This window comes from Dreissena polymorpha, chromosome 1, assembly GCF_020536995.1.
Source record: "Dreissena polymorpha isolate Duluth1 chromosome 1, UMN_Dpol_1.0, whole genome shotgun sequence".
NCBI lineage: Eukaryota > Metazoa > Mollusca > Bivalvia > Myida > Dreissenidae > Dreissena > Dreissena polymorpha.
In genome coordinates this window covers 128051261-128078171 of record NC_068355.1, presented here as the reverse complement: position 1 = coordinate 128078171, position 26911 = coordinate 128051261, and the positions used below count along the sequence as shown (strand labels likewise).

At 36.4% G+C, this 26911-nt stretch overlaps 1 protein-coding gene across 1 annotated transcript; it reads right to left on the bottom strand.

The window, feature by feature from the left end:
• Window positions 1–1336: 1336 nt before the first annotated feature.
• Window positions 1337–26574, bottom strand: LOC127850629 (sushi, von Willebrand factor type A, EGF and pentraxin domain-containing protein 1-like). The gene is made up of 23 exons (XM_052383836.1): window positions 26448–26574; window positions 25188–25301; window positions 24120–24233; window positions 23387–23500; window positions 23020–23151; window positions 21823–21999; window positions 20649–20825; window positions 20142–20318; window positions 18015–18191; window positions 15971–16147; window positions 14428–14607; window positions 13683–13859; window positions 12568–12750; window positions 11116–11283; window positions 10424–10594; window positions 9284–9430; window positions 8665–8838; window positions 8074–8247; window positions 7501–7674; window positions 5610–5722; window positions 5075–5176; window positions 3708–3992; window positions 1337–2811 (listed from the first exon to the last, which is right to left on the bottom strand). The coding sequence occupies exons 1-23, from the start codon at window positions 26572–26574 to the stop codon at window positions 2719–2721; spliced, it is 3627 nt and encodes a 1208-aa protein (XP_052239796.1). The 3' UTR covers window positions 1337–2718.
• Between the last annotated feature and the right edge of the window lie 337 nt (window positions 26575–26911).

Sequence of the window (26911 nt, the reverse complement as noted above, 5' to 3'; positions counted from 1 at the left end):
ATAGAGAAGCGATTTAGGTGAGTTATTGATCTTTGATAGTCTTTCAGTCTGTTCTTGAATTGTGAAAGAAAATCACTACTATTTCCAACTCCATTGGCTAGCCATGCAAAGCCAAATCCGTAGTTAAATAGCATGCGTTTGACATTTGTCGCCCAGTTTGATCTACCAGCATCGTCGTGTCATCTAAGCATTTCATACAGCTGTTTTGGGTAGCAGTTTTGGTCCATTCGGGTCAGTCGAATCAAATAATATATACATTTCATCATATAGTTTACCGAAATTGGCAGTCGGTCACATTCACTTAAAGCGAAATAATTTGAGACATTTTTATTCAACCCACATATATATTTACAAAAGTCAACATGCACTCTCTCAGTAATATCCGAGGACTCGAACCCCCATATCTCCGCTGAGTAAAATAAAATAGGAACAACCATTGAATCAAAAAGATTAAATGCTTCTTTGGGTTAAAAGGACCCAACATGTTTACTCAAATTAAAAATGCTAAAGACAGTCTTCTTCGCTTGTTTAGCTAAAACATCTTTAGTCATATTCCATGACAATTCTGGTGTGAAAAAAGCTCCTAGATACTTGTAATTGGGCACAACTTCTATATCCGTCCCCATTAATGTCCATTTTTTCATAATGTCGTAGACGGCCTCCATTACGGAACACCATGACCTTTGACTTCTCAAGGTTAAATTTAATTCCCAGGTTATCACTTAAGTCTGGTACGCAATTGATAATATTCTGCAAATTTGAAGCAGTTTCCGCAAAGCTGGAGACGTCGTCAGCGTATAATAATGCATAAAGTTGCTCTGATTCTTCACACACGAACTCTCCGTTATTGTTACTGTTTGATAATGAACCAAGTTGAGCCTACCAATACGAAGACGCTGCCATTGTTTATGTTTCATCAAACGTATTTATGTTGTTGCTTTGTGTTTCGTTGATGGTATAACAGTAACTGGAGACTGAGTAATAATGTCTGAAAGCTTTATATCAGTTCATTGATGAGTGCGATTAAAATGAGAACATAACTACAAGTCAACAGCAAAATCAATGTATTTTCATTCATGTTTAAAGAATTATCACATAACAAAATCCCATGGTTGGTTACAGCAAGCAGTCAATAAATTACAACGACATCGTCAAATAAATGCTTTAAACACGAAAATGTCTATCAAAATTACAATTGTGTCGAAAATGATACAAATAATTTTCTGAAAAGAATAACACTTCAAAAAAACTGTAACTCTATACGCCCTAAGTATATAGTGCGATTCGACATATCAATATATTTAATAAATTAATATCAAACTTACGTCGGGCATGAATAAACTTAAAACAATACTCAACCATCAAATTGCAAGATTAATGTTAACTATGTTTGCTATAAATATCACTTAAGACAAATACTTAAAATATTAGGGTTGACACTTGTAATAACATTTAAGTATGGGATGCTATATAAACTGTTATAAACAAATCAAAACGATGTTTAAGGCAAGTAAGGTTATTGATATTATTGTGCAATTTTCGTTCTTTTGTTAATAACAAATCGTTTAGAAGATGCTAATATGTAGAACACTTACAAACTTAACGACATCACGATGTCACACAAAGAATATGCATGTTTACCGATTGCAACACAGCTTGATTTTTAAGTAAGCAAAACTACACACCGATTTAAAACATGATTTAAATGCGTATCCAAGGACATTACTTATAATGTCTATATAACTTCTCAATATGTCATACTGGATTAAAAAATGATTTAAAGGCAAATTTTCCTCCATAATAATAATGCTTTCGTTTCTCTATAATATCCAAATAAAATAGCGTTAACTTTGATATCTGGTAATATACTCATTATATTTAACTTGAATTTGAAAGGATCTTATTCCAATTATTACAAAACAGCTCAAAAAGATTAAAGTCTGCTTTAAATCTATATACAAGTAACTAAAAGTAGAATAACACTAATTGAGAAAAAACTATTGAAATACTGAACAATACATGTATAAAGCGTTTTCCTATTCATGACCAATACACTATTTTCAAGCAAATCTCAAAAGGTAATGCGCATGTCCGTATTTTAAAATGACGTATATATTTAATTTTCGAGTATTATCAGTATTTTGTATAATTAACGCATGGTTTAAGAGGTAAAAATGGGACCGGACAATTTGTCCGGTTTAGAACGGATTCCGGTATAGAGATGATCCGGTACAGAGGCAAATCTCAAAAGGTAATGCGCATGTCCGTATTTTAAAATGACGTATATATTTAATTTTCGAGTATTAGCAGTATTTAGTATAATTAACGAATGGTTTAAGAGGTAAAAATGGGACCGGACAATTTGTCCGGTTAAGAACGGATTCCGGTATAGAGATGATCCGGTTCAGAAGGTTTCCACTATAAAACAGTCACCCCACATGTAACGTTACGACGACGGTAGAGGGAATGGCTACTTCGGTAACTACTCCAGAACTGTATCTTGTAACATTTGAGTCCTCTAGTGTAGCCATTCTCTTACAACATCAAATGTTTCGACTTTCTAGAAAGCAGAATATCTTTTAATGTACGGATGTAAATTCATGACAGACGAAGGGCAGACCTACAGTCCCCTTCATTCAATCTGGTAATGTACAAGTAAGACGAATGCAATTTTCATTTGGTATGCCTATGCATGCACTGCTTGGCCACAACGTTTATTTAAGAATTAAGGTCTTCTATTGAAGAGTCGAAGGATACGTTGTGCTCGTCGCTATATTCGGTCTGGTACCCGGTGTCCCTGGCTTCGTCAGCCTGTAAGAATAATGCCAAGATAATCATTCAATGAACTTGTCATTTTTCGTTTTCATTATTTCAATGCAAATATGGTCAATGGCAAAACTATTTCTAAATGGAAATGATAAACTTAAAGAATATTGAAGAATTGAATAGGAATAAGAAGATAAACAATACGTTACAAAATACACCTAGCATAAAATGGGCGGCAATAGTGAATACTTATATTGATGACGTCCATTATAATGGTTCCTATTTCGAGATATGAACTCAGCATTAAAATAGATAGAGTGAATGCTGTAAGGCGTTTTGCTTTTAAATATAATCGCTGTTTAAATTCATACGCGCGATATGCTACTACTTTTTGAGTAAATAACGTAGGCGAAATACGTAAATATGATGCACATTAATTGTGTCAAACAATGTTAGATGGAAAGCGAAATAAAACTTCACTGTCCATGTATGCATTTATCATTTATTCAACATTGACTTTTATAGTATCCATTTATTTTAAAACGGACACATGAACATGACATTCAAATTAATGAATAAATGCATTACTGTCCGTTACAATAATATTTCTTGAAATTCAAATTAATGGTTTTGAGAAAACTTTAATATGTTATAAAAAACATAGTTCAACAGTTCATTAACAGTCGAAAAGGTCTTAACACCTGGTAAATGCGGATGATTTGTTTTCATGCTATTACATGAACTTAATTAATATAATAATATTAAGTGTTACAATTTCATAAATGCTTGCAAATCACTTAAAAGTGTTTGCATTTATTAAACATATAGACCAATAAGACCACAAAAACATACAAAACGTTATTTATCATTAGCATCAGGTTTCCCTAGAAGTTCATGAATCATTTAAAACTTAAAAATCATATTTCACAACATCTACTTACCCGAAATAGACCGGGCGTTCCCCTGAAACGGTCCCCCGATAAGTTCCCAAGCGCGGGCGACACGAAGCCCGCCTGTTTTCCAGTGAACAAGCGGTCATCATTACTGGGCTCCTCTACTTCCGGTTTATATTTCCGGACCCTATTGAAGACGCTTCTCAGCGCCGACCCGGACTTGCTCAATGTGGACATCGACAGGATCTTCGACTTAATCGCGGGTTTGGGTGGCGGATGGGGAGCTTCATCCTCATCGAATGCCTGGGGAGCTTTGGGCGTCTTACTGTATATCTGCAACACGTAAGCGATCCAGAGTAGTTATGTTTAACCCTTTTATGCCTAGTGGACTCTCCCATCCTTCTAAATTGGATCAATTTATTTCCAAAATTAGGGATGTTTAGTATACTTATTTCTATATTTAGAATAATTCCTTTAAGCAAATAGCGCAGACCCAGATGAGACGCAGCATCATGCGGCGTCTCATCTGGGTCTACGCTGTTTGTAATGTCCTTTTTTCAGGACGCTAGGCATAAATGGGTTAATCTTCTGCGATCAAACATGAAACCATAGGTAATACAAACATGATAAAATATAACTTAAACGTGTTTAAAACAACTTAATTCGTTCATTTACAGATGTATTTGTTTGATTAATTACATGATTAATTCATGTTTACATTGGTTTAGGCGCAGTATACCCCGAATCTGACGCTAAAAACGCCTACCAAAGTCGTAAATTACTTTTAAGGAATTATGAGAAAATTCTATGAACAAGTTAGAGTTCCTAGCATAAAACGGATTGTATCTTCTTACAGTATGTGTCATTTTTCACCATCATAAATCAGTATCTTAAGCATCTCTTTCTTGATCAAGTGCATTGTAAGTAATCATATCGGTTTATTTCTGAATTCGGTATTTTTTTGTAATCGAAACATCGCATGCTTAGTTCCAAAAAATGTTTTAACTTTTTGTTATGAAATATGATATAAGCACGTCCCCGATGATGATTATGATCATCGTCATTTTTATCCCAGTTATGATGATGCTCATAATGAAGACGACGATAACGGTCATTTTGATTATGATGATGATGGTGGTAGTGATGATGATTCAATTTTATATCATCTGACATTTCAAAATGAGAAAATTATCTAGTGCGTTTCGTTTCACAAATCATATGAACCATTGCAAATCACTTTGGTGTCGACCAAACAGCTACCGTAGCTTGGTGTTGGACACCAGATTCGGGCTGACACCAACGTGCGGTACTAGAAGCGTTACTCCCGTTAACAGAGTTTATTAGCACAGCATAACATTAACAAAAATATGCATGTCTAACATGCTGTGAAATATGCAAGCTCCTGCATGTCCTACCGAAAATCCCGGCGGTTTAACCATTGTGTCATCAAAACTTTTTTCATCCTCGTCATCTTTTTCCTCGTCTTCTTTCTTTTCCAGATCATCAAACTTGATTTCCTACGAACGACAAGATAAAAGCAAAATGACAAAATACGTGTCCCTTTTTAACACATACATTTAGAAAGCAAAACCATCAGACATAAGTCAGTGAAATGTTGTGTTGGTTATTTAGGAAAACTGGTAAAAATTATTAAATTGTTTCTATATTATATAAAATTACTCAAATATTATAATATATTTCGAAAATGTAACCCCGTCAGTAACGTTGTTCCCAGTATTGCGACAATTTTTTTTTAATTGCTTAATGCATCCGATTGAAACATTTTATGTCCACTTATTTGGACTATCATTTTAGCAACAGGTACCTGTAATAGTTAGTCTGTTTGCTCTTCAGAGTTAACATTACGTAAAGTCCGGAGACATCCCATTGTTACGTAAGAAAGCCTTTGCAAGCAAGATTGCAATAGAACATTGTTCAAAACACACATACCTCCTTTTTCTTGTGGTATTTATAGTAGAGGAAGAAGACGAGGACGAATATGTCAACGAGGACGATGAATAAAAACATGCTGCCGAGTACCAGAACAATATCGGGGAATATCGCTACAAGTAAGAGATTGATGTGTGTCAAATGGAAGCGTCTTATGATTTAATACATCGATAAAATCATCACTTACTAATAATACACTGATCATTAAAAAGTTTACAGAATATGCATAAAGCCCATGTCATATTTGCGGGTGTACAAAATTACCGCTGTTATATAATTGAAATAATGTTAAACTTTCATCTACCATCCATAATTGAAATGAATGGTTAAAATACAGCGAGCAAAATTATAATAGTGTACACGGACGGATGACCTCAAAGTCTTTCAAGATCTTTCAATTAACAATCAAATGTAAACTTCGAACATAGATCCCGGATAAATCAGCACACCTAAAATAAAATCAATTTTAGTCGTTAATCAAACATTTACTTAAAATTAGGATTGCAAGAGGATAAACAATAATCAAGCGGTTAATCTATTATTGGAATCGGTTATTAACCAGTTACATAATCTACAATCTACATATGTTTAAGTATAGTTTAAACATGTCATATTGCTAGCGATTGTATTTTTTTAAACGAAAGTAATTTAAGATCGCTGCCATTAATTACATACGCAGTCAAATAAGCTTCTTTATTAAAATGTTATATATAAAATTAATGTCAAGATATTTGTAAAAGCATATGGGTAAGAACTTCTAAGAACTTCACACACAACACTGTTCGTTTTCACGTATCATTATTTTATGTTTGGTGACGCTGCTTACGTTCGAACGTATCGCTTACAACAATGTTGTGTTTCTTTGCGGGTCGACGTAAAGAGAATCCAGTTTGTATAGCGAAACCAGATCATTCCATATTAAATGAATATAACATATTCATTTTATTCCAGGATAGCGTATGTAGACTAATTATGGTCGTTTTATGTCGAATATATAATTGTGATAGAGAATGTGTGTTTTCAGTGTTGTATTTTATATTTTTATCAGTTCGTAGTTGTACCATTACCCTTATACATAAACGAATACTTGAATAATATATATAGAAATTATTAACGATCTTTACACCTTAACAAACTAAACAAACGATACTTAAACTTAAACTTATAAAATTAAATCTTAATACGCAAAAACGACGTAAAGTGGTCAAGAGTTTAACACCAAATGATAGTCTTGATACAATTATTATATCAAAAGAATTTATTATCCCGATCAGTCAATATCAGTCTTGCATATTGGATATATGTTAACAAAACACCAAAATATGCCGACAAAAGATTAAATTGATTAATCGCGAGTTAAATATATATGTGACTGTGTTAATATCCCCCACTCCCAACAGTTCGCAAGTACATTTTTAACGAGCAAAACCAAAAGCTAGTGCCAATTATCACAGTTATCAAGACATGTGTACTATATCATTAAGTTATTAAAACTTGACCCCCCTCCCTCCGCCCCGTTCGTAACCACAAAGGTACTGATTTATTGCTTTAACACTGTGTTTATCGACATGCTATTGATTCTCGTCGGTTGTAGTCGCCAGCATTATTTGGCAGTATGTCGCGCGCCACATTTAAATCATACATTAATTCTATGGAAATCAACACTAAAAACAAATCAGGTTAACCTTAAAAATCTGTTAGGTTAAGTTATAATTTCAGTAGTTTTACGTGTTTTCCTGTTATCCTCTTGCATACCTACTTAAAAATAAAATCAATTACAAAAAAAGCATTTGTATTACAGATAATTATAACAATGAAAATGAAATAATTATAACATCAATATCCAAAATAACGCCATTTGCCAGGATGGTCTTAAGAGTACAATCTTTACCAAAGAGGCACGTGGGTGCCAGACCGCTCCATTTCCCCGTGTATTCACAAGAGCGCGTGGAATCGCCGACCAACGCGTAGTCGTTGTTGCACACATAGATCACCGTGGCACCCTCCCAACTTCCGGCGGACTTGTCGATGTAGCCGTTCTCGATTTGCGGCAACTCTTCGCATTCTGAACCAAACAAAATGTGTGAACAAGTCTTTGTATATCGACATAACATCCGAAACAGTATGTATTGCTCTGTAAATTATCAAAGTAAAGAAAAAACGACAATGCTATGCAAATATATTATAACTTAGTTGCCGATTTCCCTAATTAAATTAACATTCTGAAATAAATGGACTGATATATAAAACTGTAATTATCAAATAATTGTGTCAGCCAAAAGGCTAAAACTTTCCACTTAAAGGAGGTTCTAGTATCGAGGAAAGCCAAAGACAATACAAGAGAAGGAAATGCATCTTCCATTATAGAACACACCGTTTTGTCCCGACTAAAATAGTTTAATTCATTTCTATAAATTTCGGAAACATATCGATGTTAATGTAACAGTTTAAATGATAAGCCAACCAATAGCGCATTTTGGTTCCACGCCGCTCCACGTGGAGTCATCCTCGCAAATTCGGAACTCCTCGCCAACCAGCGTGTATCCCGTCATGCACCAGTACTGCAACCTGTTTCCCGCCACAATTCCGTCCGAGACGTTGGCGTACCCGTTAAGTGGACTCTCCGGGTACGGACAGCCTGTAAGAAATCGTGTTTAAATGGGCCTATCATTAAAAACAATATAATGTAAAGCAGTTTATCGATTAAATGAATCTTAAAGGGACAATGCGAGTCCTTGTACATCTTCTATGGTGTTGTTTACCAAAAAGTTCATAAAAACGATTATTGTTTCGGTGTTAACAATTCAAAATTATGACTAAAATGTATAAGAGCCGCGTTCTGATAAAACGGGCCTAAAAACATGTGCGTAAAGTGCCGTGCCAGATTAGCCCGTGCAGTCCCCACGGGCTAATAAAGGACGACACTTTGCGCGTAAACTATACTTTCGCTGAGAAAAATCTTCCTTTAAACGAACAATATAATAAAAGCGGACAGCGCTTTACGCACATGAATGAAGCCCTGGTTTCATATAGCGCGATTAATATATTTCATTACCAAATGTGCACTCTGGTTCCGAGCTGCTCCACTGCCCGTTCGATTGGCAAGTGCGGATCGAAGTGCCGTCCAGCGCATATCCGGCGTTGCACGAGTACACGGCGATCTGGCCGGCCGATGGGATGGTCGGGTTGACCACGGTACCGTACATAATATTCGGGAGGGTGCCGCACACTGAAACGCGATGAAGAATGGTGCCGTTATATGTAGGAACAAATGCAGTATATGTGATGTAGGGATTAAATGATCACACATTGATCTACACGTTATTGATAATATGGTATATTATGCTGCAATAATAAAAAAAAAATACTTTTGAAAATTATGCATATCGTTATATTAAGTAGTTTAAATATCGATTAAAATACACATAGGTTTGGTAATGTTATTTTTTTAACGAGCCATTGTATTCGTGTCAAATCAATTGGTGACCGTCTTACAATCTTTTTAAAATAATACAATCTGCCAAACCTTACAGTTTTACAGAATTTAATTTACATGCTATTGTTGGCACAGTGTACACTTCCCCCAGCGTTGCAACTAAGAAGTTTGTTCTTTACTTGCATGCATTATATGCCTCTCCGTGTTCATGTACACAATGCCTCATCGCATCCCGTACCTTTGAGACAAGTGTCTGTTTGCACATCGTACATTTCCCCGCTCGCAGCACACAGACACTTGTTTTGACCACTGTCGGATCGGCAGGTGGACTGGTCAGTTGAGCACTGGGAGGTCGACATGCAGGGCTGATTGTACGCGATGGTTACTGGAATTTATATTGATACATTTGTATTTCATATTTGAATGAATAACACATACATATATAAATGCCTGAGGTTTGCCGTTAATAGTGCATTATTAACCGCTTAGCAATGAATGATTGGGAAAAAAAGAGAATTAATTCATGATAAACGTCAGTAAAGGACTACGTTTTTTTCTCGTGTATTACCTCCCTTGATTTGTACCGATGGTGTTCCCTCCCTGGATTTAAAGTTGAGAAATGTTAATTGTAAGTAAACAAATACATGTATATTTTCCTGTTGCATTTAAAATCTTTGTTCAAACAAAATTTAAAACTCAGAGTATGATCAATCCGATTATGTGATCAGCTTTAAAATATCCGCCAGTGTGTGTTATAAAAATCCCTTCCCTAATTAATAACAAAGGCATTTGACAATAAAATCAGATGACATCAAGCAATACCTATTAGCAAGTCCTTCAAACGCTCCTTTGACTTTAATCTATACCGTATGCATACATCTATAGGTTCTCTATATTTAAGAAAAACCATGCATGTTCATTTAATGTATGTCGGAAGGGCCAGTAAAATCCCGTATATACATGTATACTAAGTTTTAAATTTCCGGAACATAACCATCGGCATAAAACATGGCGACGGTATGTTGATTTCTTTCCCAATTACTTCACATCAGTTAGAAAATACTGCGGATACAAAAACGTGCCATATATGGAACAAAGAAATAAAAGCATTTAATTAAAAGATAATTTGTTTGCTTTTATAGTGTAACAATGAAATAAGTTCTCATGTGAGTAAGAAAACTACATTTTCACACGCGCAATCGTTCTTGAAAATATTTATTGTGTTAATTTACTAAGGTAATTACGGTTATTAATCGAGGACATGCAAAAGTCTTTTATGTACAGAGTCGATAATGATATTGATAGCGTAGCTATCGAAGAATTATTATTACTATTCAAATCTACAATAAACACATTATGTTGGATATCTGCTATATACCTATATAGCAGATGGGTAACTTGGACCACTCGCCGTCGATCTGACACTGGATAGCAGCACTTCCGCTCAGCACGTACCCGCTGTTACAAGTGTAAGTGGCGTGGGCGCCAACAAGTGTTCCCGACGGAACGACAACTGTGGCGTGTGACACCGTCGGCGCGTTGGCACAGTCTTGAAAGTACCAGTGACAGGTATTTACATAGTGACAAATAAAATTACTGCAAAACGTTTAAGAGATTGATATATGTTGAATGTAATAAGATGACAGTAATAATACGGCAAAATATCGGATGCATACATGAATACCTGCCGAATATACAGAGAGATTTGCGCTTGATACATCGCATGGCATTGAAACCAACAGAAGTGTTTGAATACGTCAATTATAAAAAAATATATGAATTAATGGAAAGATAACGCTAGATAAATCACATGGGTAATGAGGCGTGACCAGTTTCGAACCCAGATGTTAGATTTGAACAATTTTTGAAAATAACCACAATGTTTTGCCACAGAACAAATATCACATTTGTGGGGTTTGAGATTCAGAAGAAATTCATCCAAAAGATCAAAGTTGCACAGGTGAGCTAACTAAATCTCAACAAAAAATATTGAACACGAACTCTTAAACCATCTACTGCAGGTAACTTAAATATCGAAAACATAGTCTAATAGAAACTACAGTTACTAACCTAAACTACAAGTAGGCAACGTGCCCCAGTATCCGGTCGTTTGACACTCCACCGTAGGGTCACCGACAAGTCCGTACCCAGTGTTGCAGGAATAAGTGACAGTATGGTTTACCACCGTGTTGCCATGCGTGTAGCGCCCGTTCTGAAGAGGCTTTGGTGCCCCACAGTCTTTAAAAAAGTTATTTAAGGCATAATTGTGTTGCAAAGTTGCAAAAGCAGTATGTTATACGTTATACGTCGTTAGCAAACGAACCAGTCCTTTGGTTTAACATAAACCTGTTTCATCACCAAACAACCGTAATTATTAACGTTTTTGTGTACTCTATATTTTCTGACACCCTCTTTTTAAGCTAAAATAGTATTTTGTGTGACTCTTCTTTTCTCGACAACCATATTTTCGCCAATTTTTTATTGACTCTAAATATTCGGACAATTTCATTTTATCACAATTAATTATATGTGCGTTACATGCGTAACTCATGTGTTTTCAAAACCGCACGAGGGAAATACAACCTGGCTAGTGAAAACAGGAAGTCTATGAACTTTCACAATTGTTTCAGTAGGGTAAATAGGCATTTTCACCTGTATATAATTATTTCACCCGATAATTTAAAGTATTTTAAATAATCTTCGGATGGACACCAATACGCTCGGGTTAATGTATTCACAGCTTTTTGTTATCATTTCGAGAACGACTTTTGCTGTCATTATGTTCTAATTATGATAATCTCAATAATTTTGAAAGTTAGTGTTTTGTTGAATGATGCCTGGTTAGTTATATCGATTTAGTTGTCTAAGGCAACCCGAGGTGTGACAAACAGCTCTAAAAGAAGGTGTCAATTATAACAGAACAAACCAAGTAATTAGAAATAGCCGACTGATACACAAAACAATAACAGAAACAGGTGTCCGAAAATTCAGAGACAGGTCTTCGAAAATATAAGGACACTACATTTATTGCATTGAAGATCGGCTACGGGCGGCTACGGGTATGCAGTAAGTACAGCGTCTATTGTTTCAACAATAAAATAGCAAGTGCTTTTTAAACACCACGCTGTTAAGTGTAAAATGTACATTTGTTTCACTTTAAACTGCTGGGTTAAACCATGGTGTATTACCGATATGCATTGTTATTTACCCATAAACGTATATTTTATGACCGATTGCCGTAAGGCATTCGTCTGCCATGTTTTATGACATTAATCCGGTAGTAAGAACGCATGACCGAAATGCCACCATGTAAGCGAAATGCCACCATGTCAGCGCAACACGGCAAAAATATGGTAAAATAGCAATTTAAAATCAACTTTCCGAAAATTTAGAGTCATTCATTACGGACGAAAAACCGTAAGTACGAAAATTAATAGTCACGAAAAATAATTATATTTGGTACAAACGGGGTTCCTAAAAAAATAGAGATATTACGATAAACATACTCAATCGCATACCTACCCAATAATTTACAGGAAGGCTGAGTCGCGCTCCACTTTCCAGTTGCCTCACATACGCGAGAGGTCACGCCATCCAGACCGTACCCGCTGGCCGAGTCGCAAGAGTAGATCACGGAGGAGCCGTACTCGGTGTTAGGCGAGTAGGACAACGTGCCGAACTGAACCGTCGGTACATTGCCGCAGTCTGGGGTTTGTACAACAGAAGATGTTTAAATGTTTAGATTTAAGAATTATAAGTTGCGTTTTCAAGTCTGTGTTAAAACGGGTAATAGATATCACATTACAAAACGAAGCAGAGGTTATTATTGACCAAATAACAACAATGATGCGATATTGTTTTTATTTTAGACCGATTTTATTAATGGTATGATATTTGTGAAGTATGAATGAGAGAGAACATTTTAGCATGCTGCGTTCAGTATCGGGATTTCAATTTACGCTATTGTTAGATTACTTAGCAACAATATTAAAAAAGAAAGCATCAAATATCTTATAAAAGTCATCAACGTCTAACATTTTATTTTCACTAGCGCCAGCTGTATAAATACTTCTGTGAAAATAAATACATCATGTTTATTAAGTAAGGATAACATTCAAAGTGAAATAGGCAGTGACGTTGTATCAGGATGAAATAGTTTTCACGTACAGCTATTATTCAAATCTGTATCTCGCAAGTAATTGTAAGATAGTAAACATTTCTACCTAAAGAGTTTATCTTCATTGGTCTTCGAAATCGCCATGCGTATATATTGGCGCATTGTTTTTTTCTAATTTTATTGTAACTGAGGCTTCGTGACATTTTTTTTTCTACGAAATCACTGGTCGTTATATCAATTCAGAAGGTATAGTTATTGTGAGTGGGAAAATCCCTGGAAGACCATCGATGCAAAACTATTAATGTGCAAAATGACGTAGGTTTTCGATGCAATTAAGACGAAATAAATAGATTGAAACTATAATCAATTCATAAAACCGCGAATATAATAACCTCTGGAATACATAAGATTTTCATGGATGACTGTTTAGTCTCATTAAAAGTGACCAAATATGACATATGAGAAAGTGGATTTTATTAAGCATTATGCGTACGTAAATATGTTTAAAGTGCAATTTTACCGAGTATTTTGCAGGAGGGAGGGACACCAATCCAGTTACCATCGTTACCGCACGTGCGATTGGCAAATCCCATGATTTGGTAACCTTGGTTACACACATACTGAGCCACAGCCCCCGCTGTTGTTCCTTCCACAGTAAGCACATGTCCGTTTGCTATAGCAGTCAGATTTCCACAGTCTGCAATAGAATATATCTCATGTTAAATTCAGAGATATCAACAAGAGATAAACATATATTACAATAGAATAGTCTTCTATAGCGTGAACCATAAAGGACCTTGCAGTGACAATTATAGTGAATTGAGTAAAACATTAGTTCTGCATTGTTTTATTTACAAAGAAATGCCTATATAACGTAATAAAATTGGAATCTGTTCACCATAATCCTTTCTAAAAGCGCATGACCGTTCATCTATGATGTATTCTATATTATGGAAGAATCAATTTTACGGTCAAAGGTAGGCAACGGGTGACATTACTGCATTTGAAATAGCAGTTTAAATATCGGTGCCAAGTCGTTAGCGGTTAATTAAATGTTGCATGCGAGGCTCGCTGCGGAAGCTGCAAGCAGGAGGAAAGGACATGGAATGTGGTGGGCAGAGATTCATTTTACTTCAATAGCAGAAATAAAATATGTTTTTAAGAAGTTCAACTAAGTTTTGTAAATGAAAACAACAATAGCAAACAATGTGAATAATCCTTTATGACATAAAAAGTTAATATATAAAATCAATTGAAGCTTTTACTATTGATTGTGCACACAGGTAGTGTGCCGCTCCACGCTCCAGACGCTTGACACGTGCGCACTGCGTCGCCGCTCGATAGCGTGTACCCGGCGTCACACGTGTACCTGGCCACCGCCTCGAACAGGACGCCTGCGGAGATGTCCAGTGACCCGTGCTGGATTCCAAATAATAAGCCGCAGCCTGAAGGTGATAGGTATATGAAAAGGAAACTTCTGCATTTCCCCTCTCAAAAGTTTCAAACACATATGAACCGAGCTCTGAGAAAATGAGGCTTAATGTTTAATACAAGTACGTTATGTGTCGTCCAAGATTAAATTGTTCAGTCCGCACAGGCCTATCTGGGACGACACTTTCCGCCTGGACTGGATTTTTGTTTAGAAGAGACTTCATTTAACGAAAAATTCCGTAACAATGGAAGTGTCGTCCCAGATTAGCTTGTGTGGAATGCACAGGCTACTCTGGGACGACACTTTAGGCATATGCATTAAGACATGTTTTCCCATATCGAAGCTCATATAAAATTAAATTATGGAACGTCTTTTAATTAAACAAAGGATGTTCTATGTTCATATTGAAGCATTTCAAATGAAAACTTAAAAATTTATAAAATTTAGTGTATTTTTATCTTGATAAAATTTCATAAGAATGCTAACGTGTCTCAGAAACGACTGAAATAACAACAAATTCAAGGAAAGAAAAAAAATCTGTTGTATTTCTCTGCAACTGTTCCGAGTTTCCAAAAGCAATTATGATATCATATTAATGTCCGACAGACTTACACGACCGGACTGCATTTTTCCGCTGAGAATGGACTCAGCCTAAACTTTTCTAAATGCAATGGCGAAGAATAATAATGGTTTCAATTCTCCATTCATTAGTATTTTAATTGCTTTGTTTACATCAATGTGTTGGGTTACACGCGATACATATCAAATAAGATCATAATTTTCAATATTATTATTACGATTTGAAAAAAAAACCGGTTCGTCTGAAAACACACCTTTAAGTATGTCCGACATTAATCACGTGTAAGTATTGTTCAATAACAAGGACAACCTAATTAACGCTTATAATGTTTCACAAACGGCCAATCCAACATCTAAATCGATAAGTTTATATGGCCCATTAAACTGAATGACTGTCCTATATGGTCTAATAAATCTGACGAGTATATATCAACAACAATGTCCGCTGATGCTATCACGCGTTGTAAATATCTTGTACCGATATCAAATACACGTCAGTTTAATGTCTACGCGAATGTCTAGTCTAAAAGTTAAATGTGTACATTACAAGTACGCATTTCGTAGATCAACACTTCAATAGAGACTGACCGACTGTATAATTAATCTTTCAACACTGAAACAATGGAACCGTTTATAAATCCAATCACACTTCGGTGAGACGTTAAACAGTATTCCCAAAGAGATGTTAAACAGTATTCCAAACGCCCAAGACAATCTTTACCAATATCTTGTAAAACCCTTTAATAAGCTGGTTAGCTCATTAACAATCTAGAATATAACAATACAACAATGCCTACTGATCCTATCGCAGGTCGGCGCGGCGTTGGACCAGGTCTTGTCAGCCTGGCAGGTGCGCTGTGGGAGACCGTTGATGACGAAACCCGGGTTACACGTGTATGACGCATCCTCCTGGTACGTCGTGCCAGAGGGAGCGGTTACATTGCCGTTTGTTGGATTCAGCGGGAGTCCACAGTCTGGCGAATGAATAGCAAAAGATATGAGGCTCGTTCGGGGGAAACTGGCCTAAATGCATGCGTTAAGTTACGTCCGAACTGGCTTATAGGCTGGACACTTTCCGCCTGAAGTGGATTTTTGTTTAGAATAGAAACAAAAATAATATAAATGTGGCTACAGTGTCGTTAATGACTAGCCTGTGTTGACTGCGCATGATTGGAGTCCAGTTTTCACAGACCTGGGCTCATATAGATCCATCTCCTATTAGTTTGCACGACAGAGTTTTAATTTGACGCTAAAACAGTTACACGTTAGGACTTTTCAATCAAATATTTAGCCTCCCATTTAATTCAGTGCTTATTGATAGCACTAAGATGCATTCATACGTCAGGTTTATGTTGCGACTTAACGTTTATAGCATAATTTATCGTCAATGTCGCTCTGACACAAACGACAAGAAATATGAAATAAAAAACTTTGGTCAATTGCATGTATAATTCTTACATAGCCGATTTAAACATTCACTGCGATGTGTCGTAAGACGGGTCCCATGGCGCGCATGAATGCCTGAGCCATAGCCTAGTTTCGGACCACGTTCATAGCGCCATGATACAACAGAGTGGAATGTCGAAAACATGACAAATGTCGGTATTATTAAACGCAATAACGAACTGCGCACCAAGTTTCAGTGCCAAATTATATTCGCATAGTTGATGACAATTAAGATTTAACGGTTTGATAAAACAATAGCACTATTTTACCATTGTTCAAATCGTGATTTATTTTAGATTATATCATATTAATATCATACGCACACAATGTCAATTGGCGTCAACATTAATTCATGTTTAATGTATGGCAGATTGGAAGATAGTATTAACAAAGCAGTTATATAAGCAACATGACTCTGGCCTCAATATTTGTCAATCACAAACCAAATTAACATAGAGGACGAACGTATTGTAAAGCGACATGTTCACAGATTGAGGAATTTAAAGTGTGTCAGTAATTTACAGACTTTTCCCATAGAACTTTAGCGCTCCATCATAATAACCTGACTATAACTTAAAAAGGAAATAAGGACAAAAAGGTTTTCCTCGGCGCGGCCCAAATCAGTGTATTTGATCAATCTAACACATTTCGATTAAAAGGAAACCTATGGTTATTGTCAAATAATTTCGGCGTATAAACGCGTATATTTACAGTAACATTTATGCGATAGGCATTACCTGACATACCACTGTGTTTCTTTACCCTTTTATTGGGTAAGTCCTGTTTTTTTTGTACATATATAGCGCCTTTTCACACACTGCATGTATGAGTTGAATGTAAACGTTATGTTTTAATCAAATTTGCGCGTTTATTATCATAGCTAAGTCTAAAGTACGAAAGCAGTACGAAATCAATATCAAAATAATGTCATTGTGACAATCACTGCATCCTTTATGGACGGAGATTACTGTTTGCAGAAATGTAATTAACATGCATGGCCTACGCCTTACAGACTTATGTTTGACTTTTATCATACAAGTAACATATGCTGTGAAAACTGATAGATAATCTGTCAAACGCATACGGTGTGCTTCACATGAAAATAGTGTTCTTATAATCATTTTCCGTTTGCTTCTAACACAAACAGTCGCAGCATACGTAAACAAGAATACATTTAATACCGATTCCACAGGGCAAAGCTAAATCGGTTAACAAAGAGAAAAACAAATTACTCCCACTGCCCGCCTTTGACATTTAATACATGTACGTGCGGGTTATTTTCAATATCATCAGTTTATACAAACGCTTCTTTTTCGAAGGTAGCCTGCATACGCTAGAGATACAACAATTACTGAACAACGCAAACCTCACGGGCATCTGGGAAACAATGCATACCGTTTATTTGACACACAGGCGCTGCTGAGCTCCAAGTTCCGGCGGAAGTGCATGTCGGCGAAGTTAGCCCCACGAGCGTGTAACCGGTCTTACACGTGAAGGATGCCTTGGCCCCGAACTTGGTGCCCTGCGAGAGATCTACCTCCCCGTTTAATGGTGCCGACATCGGACCGCAGTCTGGACGGTGAAAATGATTATTACTTTTCATTTTTAAGGGTTATAATAATTCAGTTGAAATACTGTTCAATGAATTCCAGTTACCTTCTCACAACGTCCATGTTTAACAACACTTTGGGATTGGGAATCCTATCTTTGTATGCATAGTTATATTCATGAAACCCAGAAAAAAGCTTGTTATCTTTCTTATACAATTTAACGGCATTTTACACAAATAAGCTTCTGCAATAGGTTTCTTAAAAGTAATTTATAATTTTAACAATAAACCCTAAATAAGCTAAAATTCCAATTGAATAACCATGCAATAGATAAATAAATAGTCTTTAATTGTAAGCGCAAGCTAACAGATACAATCGCCTTTGGCAATTTTGGCGAACGGAAACGTTAAAATAGAAATGTTGGCGCTAATGAAAAAAGTATGAGCAAAATGTAAAAAATAAATTCGATCCTTATCATACGCAAATTTGCTCTATAATTGAATGAGCGAACCTGTCTCTTTGTGTGTGAGATTAACAAAGTATTAATAAAAATATAATCACTATCATCAAGTAATTGCTTATAGGCTCTAACAAATACATGAACTGCCATGTATTTGTCGTAAATTGACGTATGTTTCTTAAATTTACTGGGACAGTACATTCTCACTGGCAGCATTAATTTATATGTTAAGTTTTTAGTCTTAAATTATGCATGAACTGAGTTTACACGTCTACATTTAGTTACAACACATGGTATGTTGCAACACGCACGCTATCTATGCGTTTAACTTGACATTTTTAACGACAACAACAATTTCGCGCTCTTTTGAAAACACGGGTATGCATGTATAGTGAAATTAAATGGTGTCCGTTTCAGATGATAACAAAGGGACTTCTAGCTGTAAGTATTATCACGTGCCTGCAAAACACGGTGTGAATCAGTTCCATAAATGGACACTATTAAATATGCATATACATAATTCTGGAATTAAATTGTTATCACATACAATTGTTACCGAACATTTCTGTTCACAACTTACTCGCGCTCGATTGGTCATTGTCGGCTCGGTACTACTTAAATGCACTAAGGGTACTCTTTAGTATACTTAGATTTATCCGGGTACGGAAAATATACTATCACGTTCCCGGCCAATATAGACTGTACCGGAATATTATTACCGCCAACAATCCGATGTCGTAAAACGCGCATCGGAATACGAAACAAAATTCTCTATGAAAAAAAAACTTCATCATCATGCATTTTGAACAGGGGTGTCGATAATGTAGAGGCTATTTTACATAATATTGACATAACTATGAACATATTTAATTAAAAAAAAAATATCGCTGACAACGACGAATTTATCATTAGAATTCTCGAGTACGTGATTACTAAGTATATTTTCCGTACCCGGGGTACATTTAAGTATACTTAAAAGTACCCGGGGTACATTTAAGTCGATTATTTAGTACATGGCACAACTGTGATTCATTGCGATAAACGCTTACTTCATGACAGACGTCAATAAAAAATATTAGTCGCCAGTTAACCCCGCCTTTTACCCCACCCTCATCAACATTCTCGTAACTGGTTGCAATCACAGTTTGGCGATTGGAAAGTTACATGATTGTTTACCCTGATGCTTCTGCATTAGCATACATGACTGTGGCTTGACTATTCGATAAACATCATGTTATCTCTGATAATCTAGTACCCCATATGGCTTTAATGGCGGTTACATGTAGAGGTAGGTTACACGTGGTTTTTTTAGTAGGAAATTGTAATACACTTATAGAGAAACCTTGATATTTTGTACGCTCACCACTTTCTTTTACATTTTCAACTTTAATCGCCTGCTGAAAGATTCTCAAATTCGCAATGGGCAATTTTGGCGATCGGAAACTCTAACATAAAAAATAATAACCCATTGAGATTATTACTGGTTTCAAAATTAACATTCCATTTTCATACCTTTGATTTCGCACACAGGTTTCGGGTTATCCCAGTTTCCCGCGCTCGTGCACGTGGTCGATAGGGCCCCTACGAGCGTATATCCGGTGCTGCACGTGAAATAGCTCGTGCTTCCATATGTGGTTCCGGTCCCTTGGTCAATAGTACCGCTGGATGGGGCCGTGATGGCCTTACAATCTGAAGCGTTTGTTATTATTAGATACAATTTTTAAAGAGTTTGTTCATATATAATATTATGTGAGTGTTAAAAACGGATAGATATATTTATCGTGGCGTGTATATATAAATTAAGATTCTTAAGTATTTTATAAACTTATCAATTTAACAGAATTATACTATGATATGAGTCACTAGAATAATGTCATATTCCGTGATACCTTCGCATGCACATGTCACTATCTCGCATAACATGGGCCTGACAATTCCAAGCGCCATCAGGGTCTCTAACACCCTTCACAATAAGTTCGTCTCTGTTTGGAAGTATGACGTTTACGGGAAAAATATTACCTTTAATTACACACGTTGGACTTGACCCATCCCATGCTCCGGTTGCCGTACACGTTCTAGTTGAAATACCCGTAAGGGTGTAGCCCACACTGCACGAGAACTCTGCCTTGCTTAGATAGTCTTTGCTTGGGATGAACTGCACTGTTCCGTTGCTAGGGGCCGTCAAATCTGGGCAAGCTATCCAACCAGAAACGTACTGAACATGTCAAATATTATTATCGTTAGAACGTTTAGCTACAGGTATTTGATTAATATACCAATGTGTTCAATGTCTAAGCAAACGGATATTGCAAACATAAAATATTCATAGAATTTATTTTCAGAATATAGAAAGATCCATTGGACAAAATAACTGGTCAATGTTCAAATTCACGTATCCCAGATGTATAATCGCATATTCACGGAACAATTTTGAACAACAATACATCAATTAAAGGCCCTATAAAAGGTGACGATCCGTAATTATTTACCGATTTTTCCATATTTGTTCATGTTTTATATATAAAGGTTATCAAAAAACAATATATATATGATTTTGGACATTACCATAAAAATATGAGCAATACAACTTGTTTTAAGCTCAAAATACAGTGTCCTCCAAGACAATCGTGTTTACAAACAATCAGTTTATTTACATCGCTGTTAACTCGGGAAAGTGAAAATGAATGGTCACCAAAAATATATCGTTGATTTTCAACGTTTTCCGGTATCACTCACAAAGTAGGTCTCTTTTAAATGGTTAAAACGTTTGTAGTGATCTAATAAGTTACTTTCTTCTGGTAAAGAGTAGTTTAAAATAGAATTAAAATTGATTTTTCTTTCGGCTATTTTTAGCATACGTCACCGCTTTGAGGCTACACATCACGTTAGTTGCCAAGTTGTTAACATTTCTTCCAATTATGAAACGGGTATATCTTCCATAATTCTTGACACCGTTGCACCAAAGCTGTGTTATTAGCATTTTTTATGCAAGAGTAACTGAAATCCGGTAAAAATTAGACCAGTTTATATGCATAATAATTGGATTTGTCACCTTTATAGGGCCTTTAATAGAGTTCGGTTATATTATTTGAAGCCCCATGTAAATTAGCAGAAACAAAACACAGATTTCCTTGAGTTTCGAATAACAGCTTTGTTTAGTCTGCGTGATGTGGAGAAGTGCAATCCATCTTACAGTTTATTGTGCAGGTAGGTTTCGCCCCGCTCCATGTGGCGTCCGATTGACACGTGACAGATGAAGGTCCGTTCCTCGTGTAACCGGTGTTACAAGTGAAGGTCGCAATGGCCTGGTATAACGTGCCACCGGAGTATTCGACGAGGCCGTTGTCAACCAGTCCTAAGCTCTTACAGTCTGTTAACAATCAAAGCAAATATATTTTTCAAAATATTCAAAGATAATTCGAATATAACTGGTGATGATGGACCCCCATAATTACAAATTGTGTCATGTCATTACTCAAATTAAGGTGTTACCCTAACCGTCAGGTAATTATGCGCGGTTCTTGCACTTTTAGTACCTCTGTTTGGAAACTTATCTTGTAACAGAAATTTGGTTGGAGAATAACTCATTGGTACTTAGCTATCGACGGTAATCATCATTTGTTCATAATCAAAATTCATTGATTGTTTTGCCAAAACGTGCAAACATTTACCAGATTTTAGGTAAATGCAGTGAAATATAGACAATCATTAGTGATTAATATCTCAATACGTTCATCGCGTGTGTGTAAGTATTTTAAACGGAAATATTTTAGTAAGCGATATATATACGCGTTCAAGACTAAAATATAAGTTTTCAAGACTGTTTCATATTTGTTCAATACTGTTATATAAGTTTTCCAAACTGGCATATTATTTCTCAACACTGTTAAACAAGGTGTCGAGAACGTTATATGAGTTTTCAAGACTGTTTTGCAAGTTTTCAAGACTGTTAATTTTACTCGTTGACGCAACACAGTAGGCATTGTTCTTTTGAATAAATACTGTCAAATCAAATGTACATCCTGATTTAATTGGTTTCTAGACAAACGGCACCCGGTCAATCGACGACTTGCGTTTTTTTCCTTTGCGGGCAATAGCCACCTCGTAAATTTGTCGACCAGGACATTTCCACCCGATTAAATTGTCCACCTATAGAATAGGCTCCCGATTAATTTGTCACATCAGAAAATCGGCTCGTGACTAAATTTTCCCCTTTTTCGCTATTTTGTAAACTGCGATCCGATTATGTGCAGCCCCGGACAATTTTGCCGGATCCCCTAATACATGCACGCGCACATACGAATACTCGTTCGATAACCAGTTATTACAGAACGGGCTATCACACAGAAAAAAAAACAAAAAACCTCAAAACATGCGTCCAAATACGAACCTTTTTTGCTGCACGTTGCCTCGCCAGTCTTCTCGTATCCCGTCAAACACTGGCACGTGCCTCCCGTGCACTGCGAGTTCAGGATGTTCGAGCACACTGCCGGTCGGAGGCTGCAGTCATCGCCCAGCGCAGCTGTTCAATACCACAGTAAATACATTTACATTCATAATACCCACATTATTCTCGCTGATTTTTAAATATATGTAGAGGTGTGTATGATATTGGATACGTTTGCCATGCGGACACTAGCACGGATTTTAAGATATTAACGTGCGACCAAAAATTATTCATTTTTCATTCAGTATTTCTGTATTGGATTATATGATACGTCTAGTATGCCTGCATAAAACTCCGCTCAAATCTTTACCTGGCCTGCAGTTGATACCAGTGTACCCGGCAGTGCAGGTGCACGTGTACTTGTTGATCTCATTTGAGCAGAGGCCGCCATTGAGACATGGGCTGGGTGAACACTCATCGATGTCTGACAGATAAAATGTGCATATGCTGCTTTAAGGCCATTGAAACACATTTACTGAGATGCTAATTATATGAAATGAGCAATATATGTGCAATTTAACCTGCCGGTAACGTTTTAATTTTATCAACATTCTTTGTTTAATAGGATTTTCTGCCGCATTATTTTAGGAATAAAAAAAACAAACTTTACAAGGATTTTATTACAGTTTTTATTATTATATGAGTCTTGTTCTGTGAAAATGGGGTTTAAAGCATGTGCGTAAAGTGTCGTCCCAGATTAGCCTGTGCAGTCCGCACAGGCTAATCAGGGACGACACTTTCCGCCTAAAGTTGATTTTCGGTAAGGAGGGACTTCCTTGACACTAAAAATATAAATGCGGAAAGTGTTGTCACTGATTAGCCTGTGTGGACTGCACAGGCTAATCTGGGGCGACACTTTAGGCACATGCATTAAGCCCAGTTTTCTCAGAACGCGTCATATGTTATAAACAACGTTATGTACAATACGTCGACATACACGAGGAGCGCGACGGAAACTTTTGTTCTCTGTCTCAACAGAAATGAGCGAGCTATAAACACATGATTCATACATTTCAAATCAAGTTTGAAATATTAAAACTTACCTGTTTGACAGTTTCTCCCAGTGTAGCCCGCTACACACGTGCACGTGTAGTTGTTGATACTATGCGCGCACGTGGCTCCGTTCTGACACGGATTGGGAGAACATTCATTGATGTCTTAAAAAGAAAAACGGATGAGAACAATTATTTTAACGATATATTGAGGCTAAAGTAATAACGGCTAATGACGTTTAAAACAAACATGATCAATTTGTAAAAAAACACGTTTACAGAGGTTAGGATCGATGAAACAAATTGACGCTGTATTGACGAGCGCAAAACATAAGAAAGGCCAATTGAAATCTCAAAATCTTATAACCTTTACGTTTTTAAATCAAATCCGTTCACTAACGGTTAAGTTAATAAAATTGTCATTATAAATTACATTATAAATAACTATAAAAAGTATAAATTCAGGTTGTTGTTCTGAGACATTCAAAATTTTCACACGCAAACAAAATGCTAGTCACATTTTGGGAACATTTTGGCATAAAGAGCAACAATCTGTGACTGATATAACTATAACAATACATTACCTTGCCACAAAAGACACCACAACGATGTGTATGTGACACAATACAAACGGCATAATGAGTCTCTAAATAAGTGATCTGATTGGTAAAAATATATAAAAAGTTGTTGTTTTGATTCCGGCTGTGCATACAAAGATAAGTATGTGTTTTTATTTTCCATGTAACCATTTAAGAATTGCTGTGGCTTCAATTATTATGCCACAAAACGTTTTTGACTGTTGATGTTGTGGTGCTATGTTAAAATCTATATTGACACCTATATTAATAACCATACTATGTACAAATAGTGTGCCATTGTGAATAAATCAGTATATGAAATTTACCAGACTTTAAACAATACAAATGCGTGAATTTTTGATCACGACATTGTCAACTGGACTTTCGTAGATGCAATACGCAATGTTGAGGTCTGCCATAAACTTACACTTATTATTACACGTTCACATAGACGTACAGATTCGTATACCGTTCTCCCGACATAAACATACCCGTCTCTTGACATACATATTCACCGACCCGTCATGAGACATTCACATACCCGTCTCACAGTTGATTCCCGTGTACCCAGCCACGCACTGACAAACGTAGGCATTCACAAGGTCCACACAAGTGGCTCCATTCTGGCACTGTTTCGTCAAACACTCGTTAATGTCTGAAGTAATAAGTCAGCATTGCAAGTTGCTATAGAAAACATGTTTTTTTAAAGAGGAAAATTATCATATAAGGAATATACATTTCGTGAACAATTCAAATAAGTTTTTTTGTCTGTACGCCCGTCTGATAAATTGTCCATGCCACTCGAAACCTCCTATGCCATTTACAGATGTTCACTAACGTAGAAGAAATGTATACAACATTGAGTCGACGTCCATGGATAAGTCAAGCCAGCCCAAAGCCAATATCATACTTAAAGGCCAAATTTTGAGTTCCGTTTTTCGTGCGCGTTCCACACCTAGTAAATTTTGGAAGCATTTTAATTAATTTTGGCTCAATCATTCAGGTCAATTAGACTTTGTGCAGAGGGCATGGGCCTTTCACTCTTAATGTCAATGCAACAGTCAGGGTTAATAGTTTAACATCCATTTTCGTGTCATTTTGTGTCTGCTCCAAATCGATTATAACCTTATACGGATCTCATGCGACTACGAGAAAATGGTTTGTTCATTGAGAGAATTTAAAATGGGCTAACCACCAGACAATCCTACTCAAGGTTAAGGTAACATTTGAAAATTGAGACATAAAGAGTTTATAAGGTTCTTTTAAGGATTTATATTTTATATATTAATGTTCATTAAGACAAGACAAGATCACAGCGAAGCAATATGCATTATACATGAAGCATTAAAGACCCATCGCGGTCAAGGTCACAACTGATAGTAAATAAATGTATTGTTACTGCCTTTAAAATATAAACGGTTTGGTACATATGCCATCAAACACATGTCTACTTTAATCGTGAACACTTTCAAAACATATGAATATAAACGACTTTCAAACTTTTCTAAAATGATACAGATCTTGAAAACATCACCAAATGTGTATCAATCTTGGGGTGAAGTAACCATCACAACTTAATGCACCTATCAATGTATTCCAACAGGCCAAGCGCATTCCGGTGGCATTCCGGGCCCGATGCTCGGGGTCGACTTTTGTGTGATTTTAAATCAAGGATTATGCTTAGCTTAGGCTGGTTGAAACCCTCGAACGTTGACATACAATTTTTCTTGTTCAAATAAGCCACTAAACTCTCCAAAAATTAATGATATGTGCAATATTCGTGTTGGTTGCGTTCACATACCTGCTGCACAGGTTGGGCCGGTAAAGCCTGGGGCACAGTTGCACGAGAACGAGTTGACCAAGTCGTTACATGTCCCATTGTTTTGACACGGCAGGCTGGAGCACTCGTTAATATCTGCAATATTCATACCACAAAACAACATAAACTGCCAGATATACGCGCTTTTATCTAGTGACTTTGAATTTGAACACCCAACCCCGCACCAACACACACACCATATAATCCCGTGGATTATAGCATTGTGAACGGGCATCCGCTTGGGTCACATTGTAACGACACTATTCAAAACACAGATGAACCCCTCTCAACGGCAGTAAGCGTTATAGATAATATGTACATTGGGAAATAGGGGATGATATCTATTTCTTAAATTAGGTATTTAGTCGAACATTTAGGTTTATTTTATATTTAAGATAAATGTTGTCAAAGCTAAATTGAAATAGATTTGATAGCATATATTACCA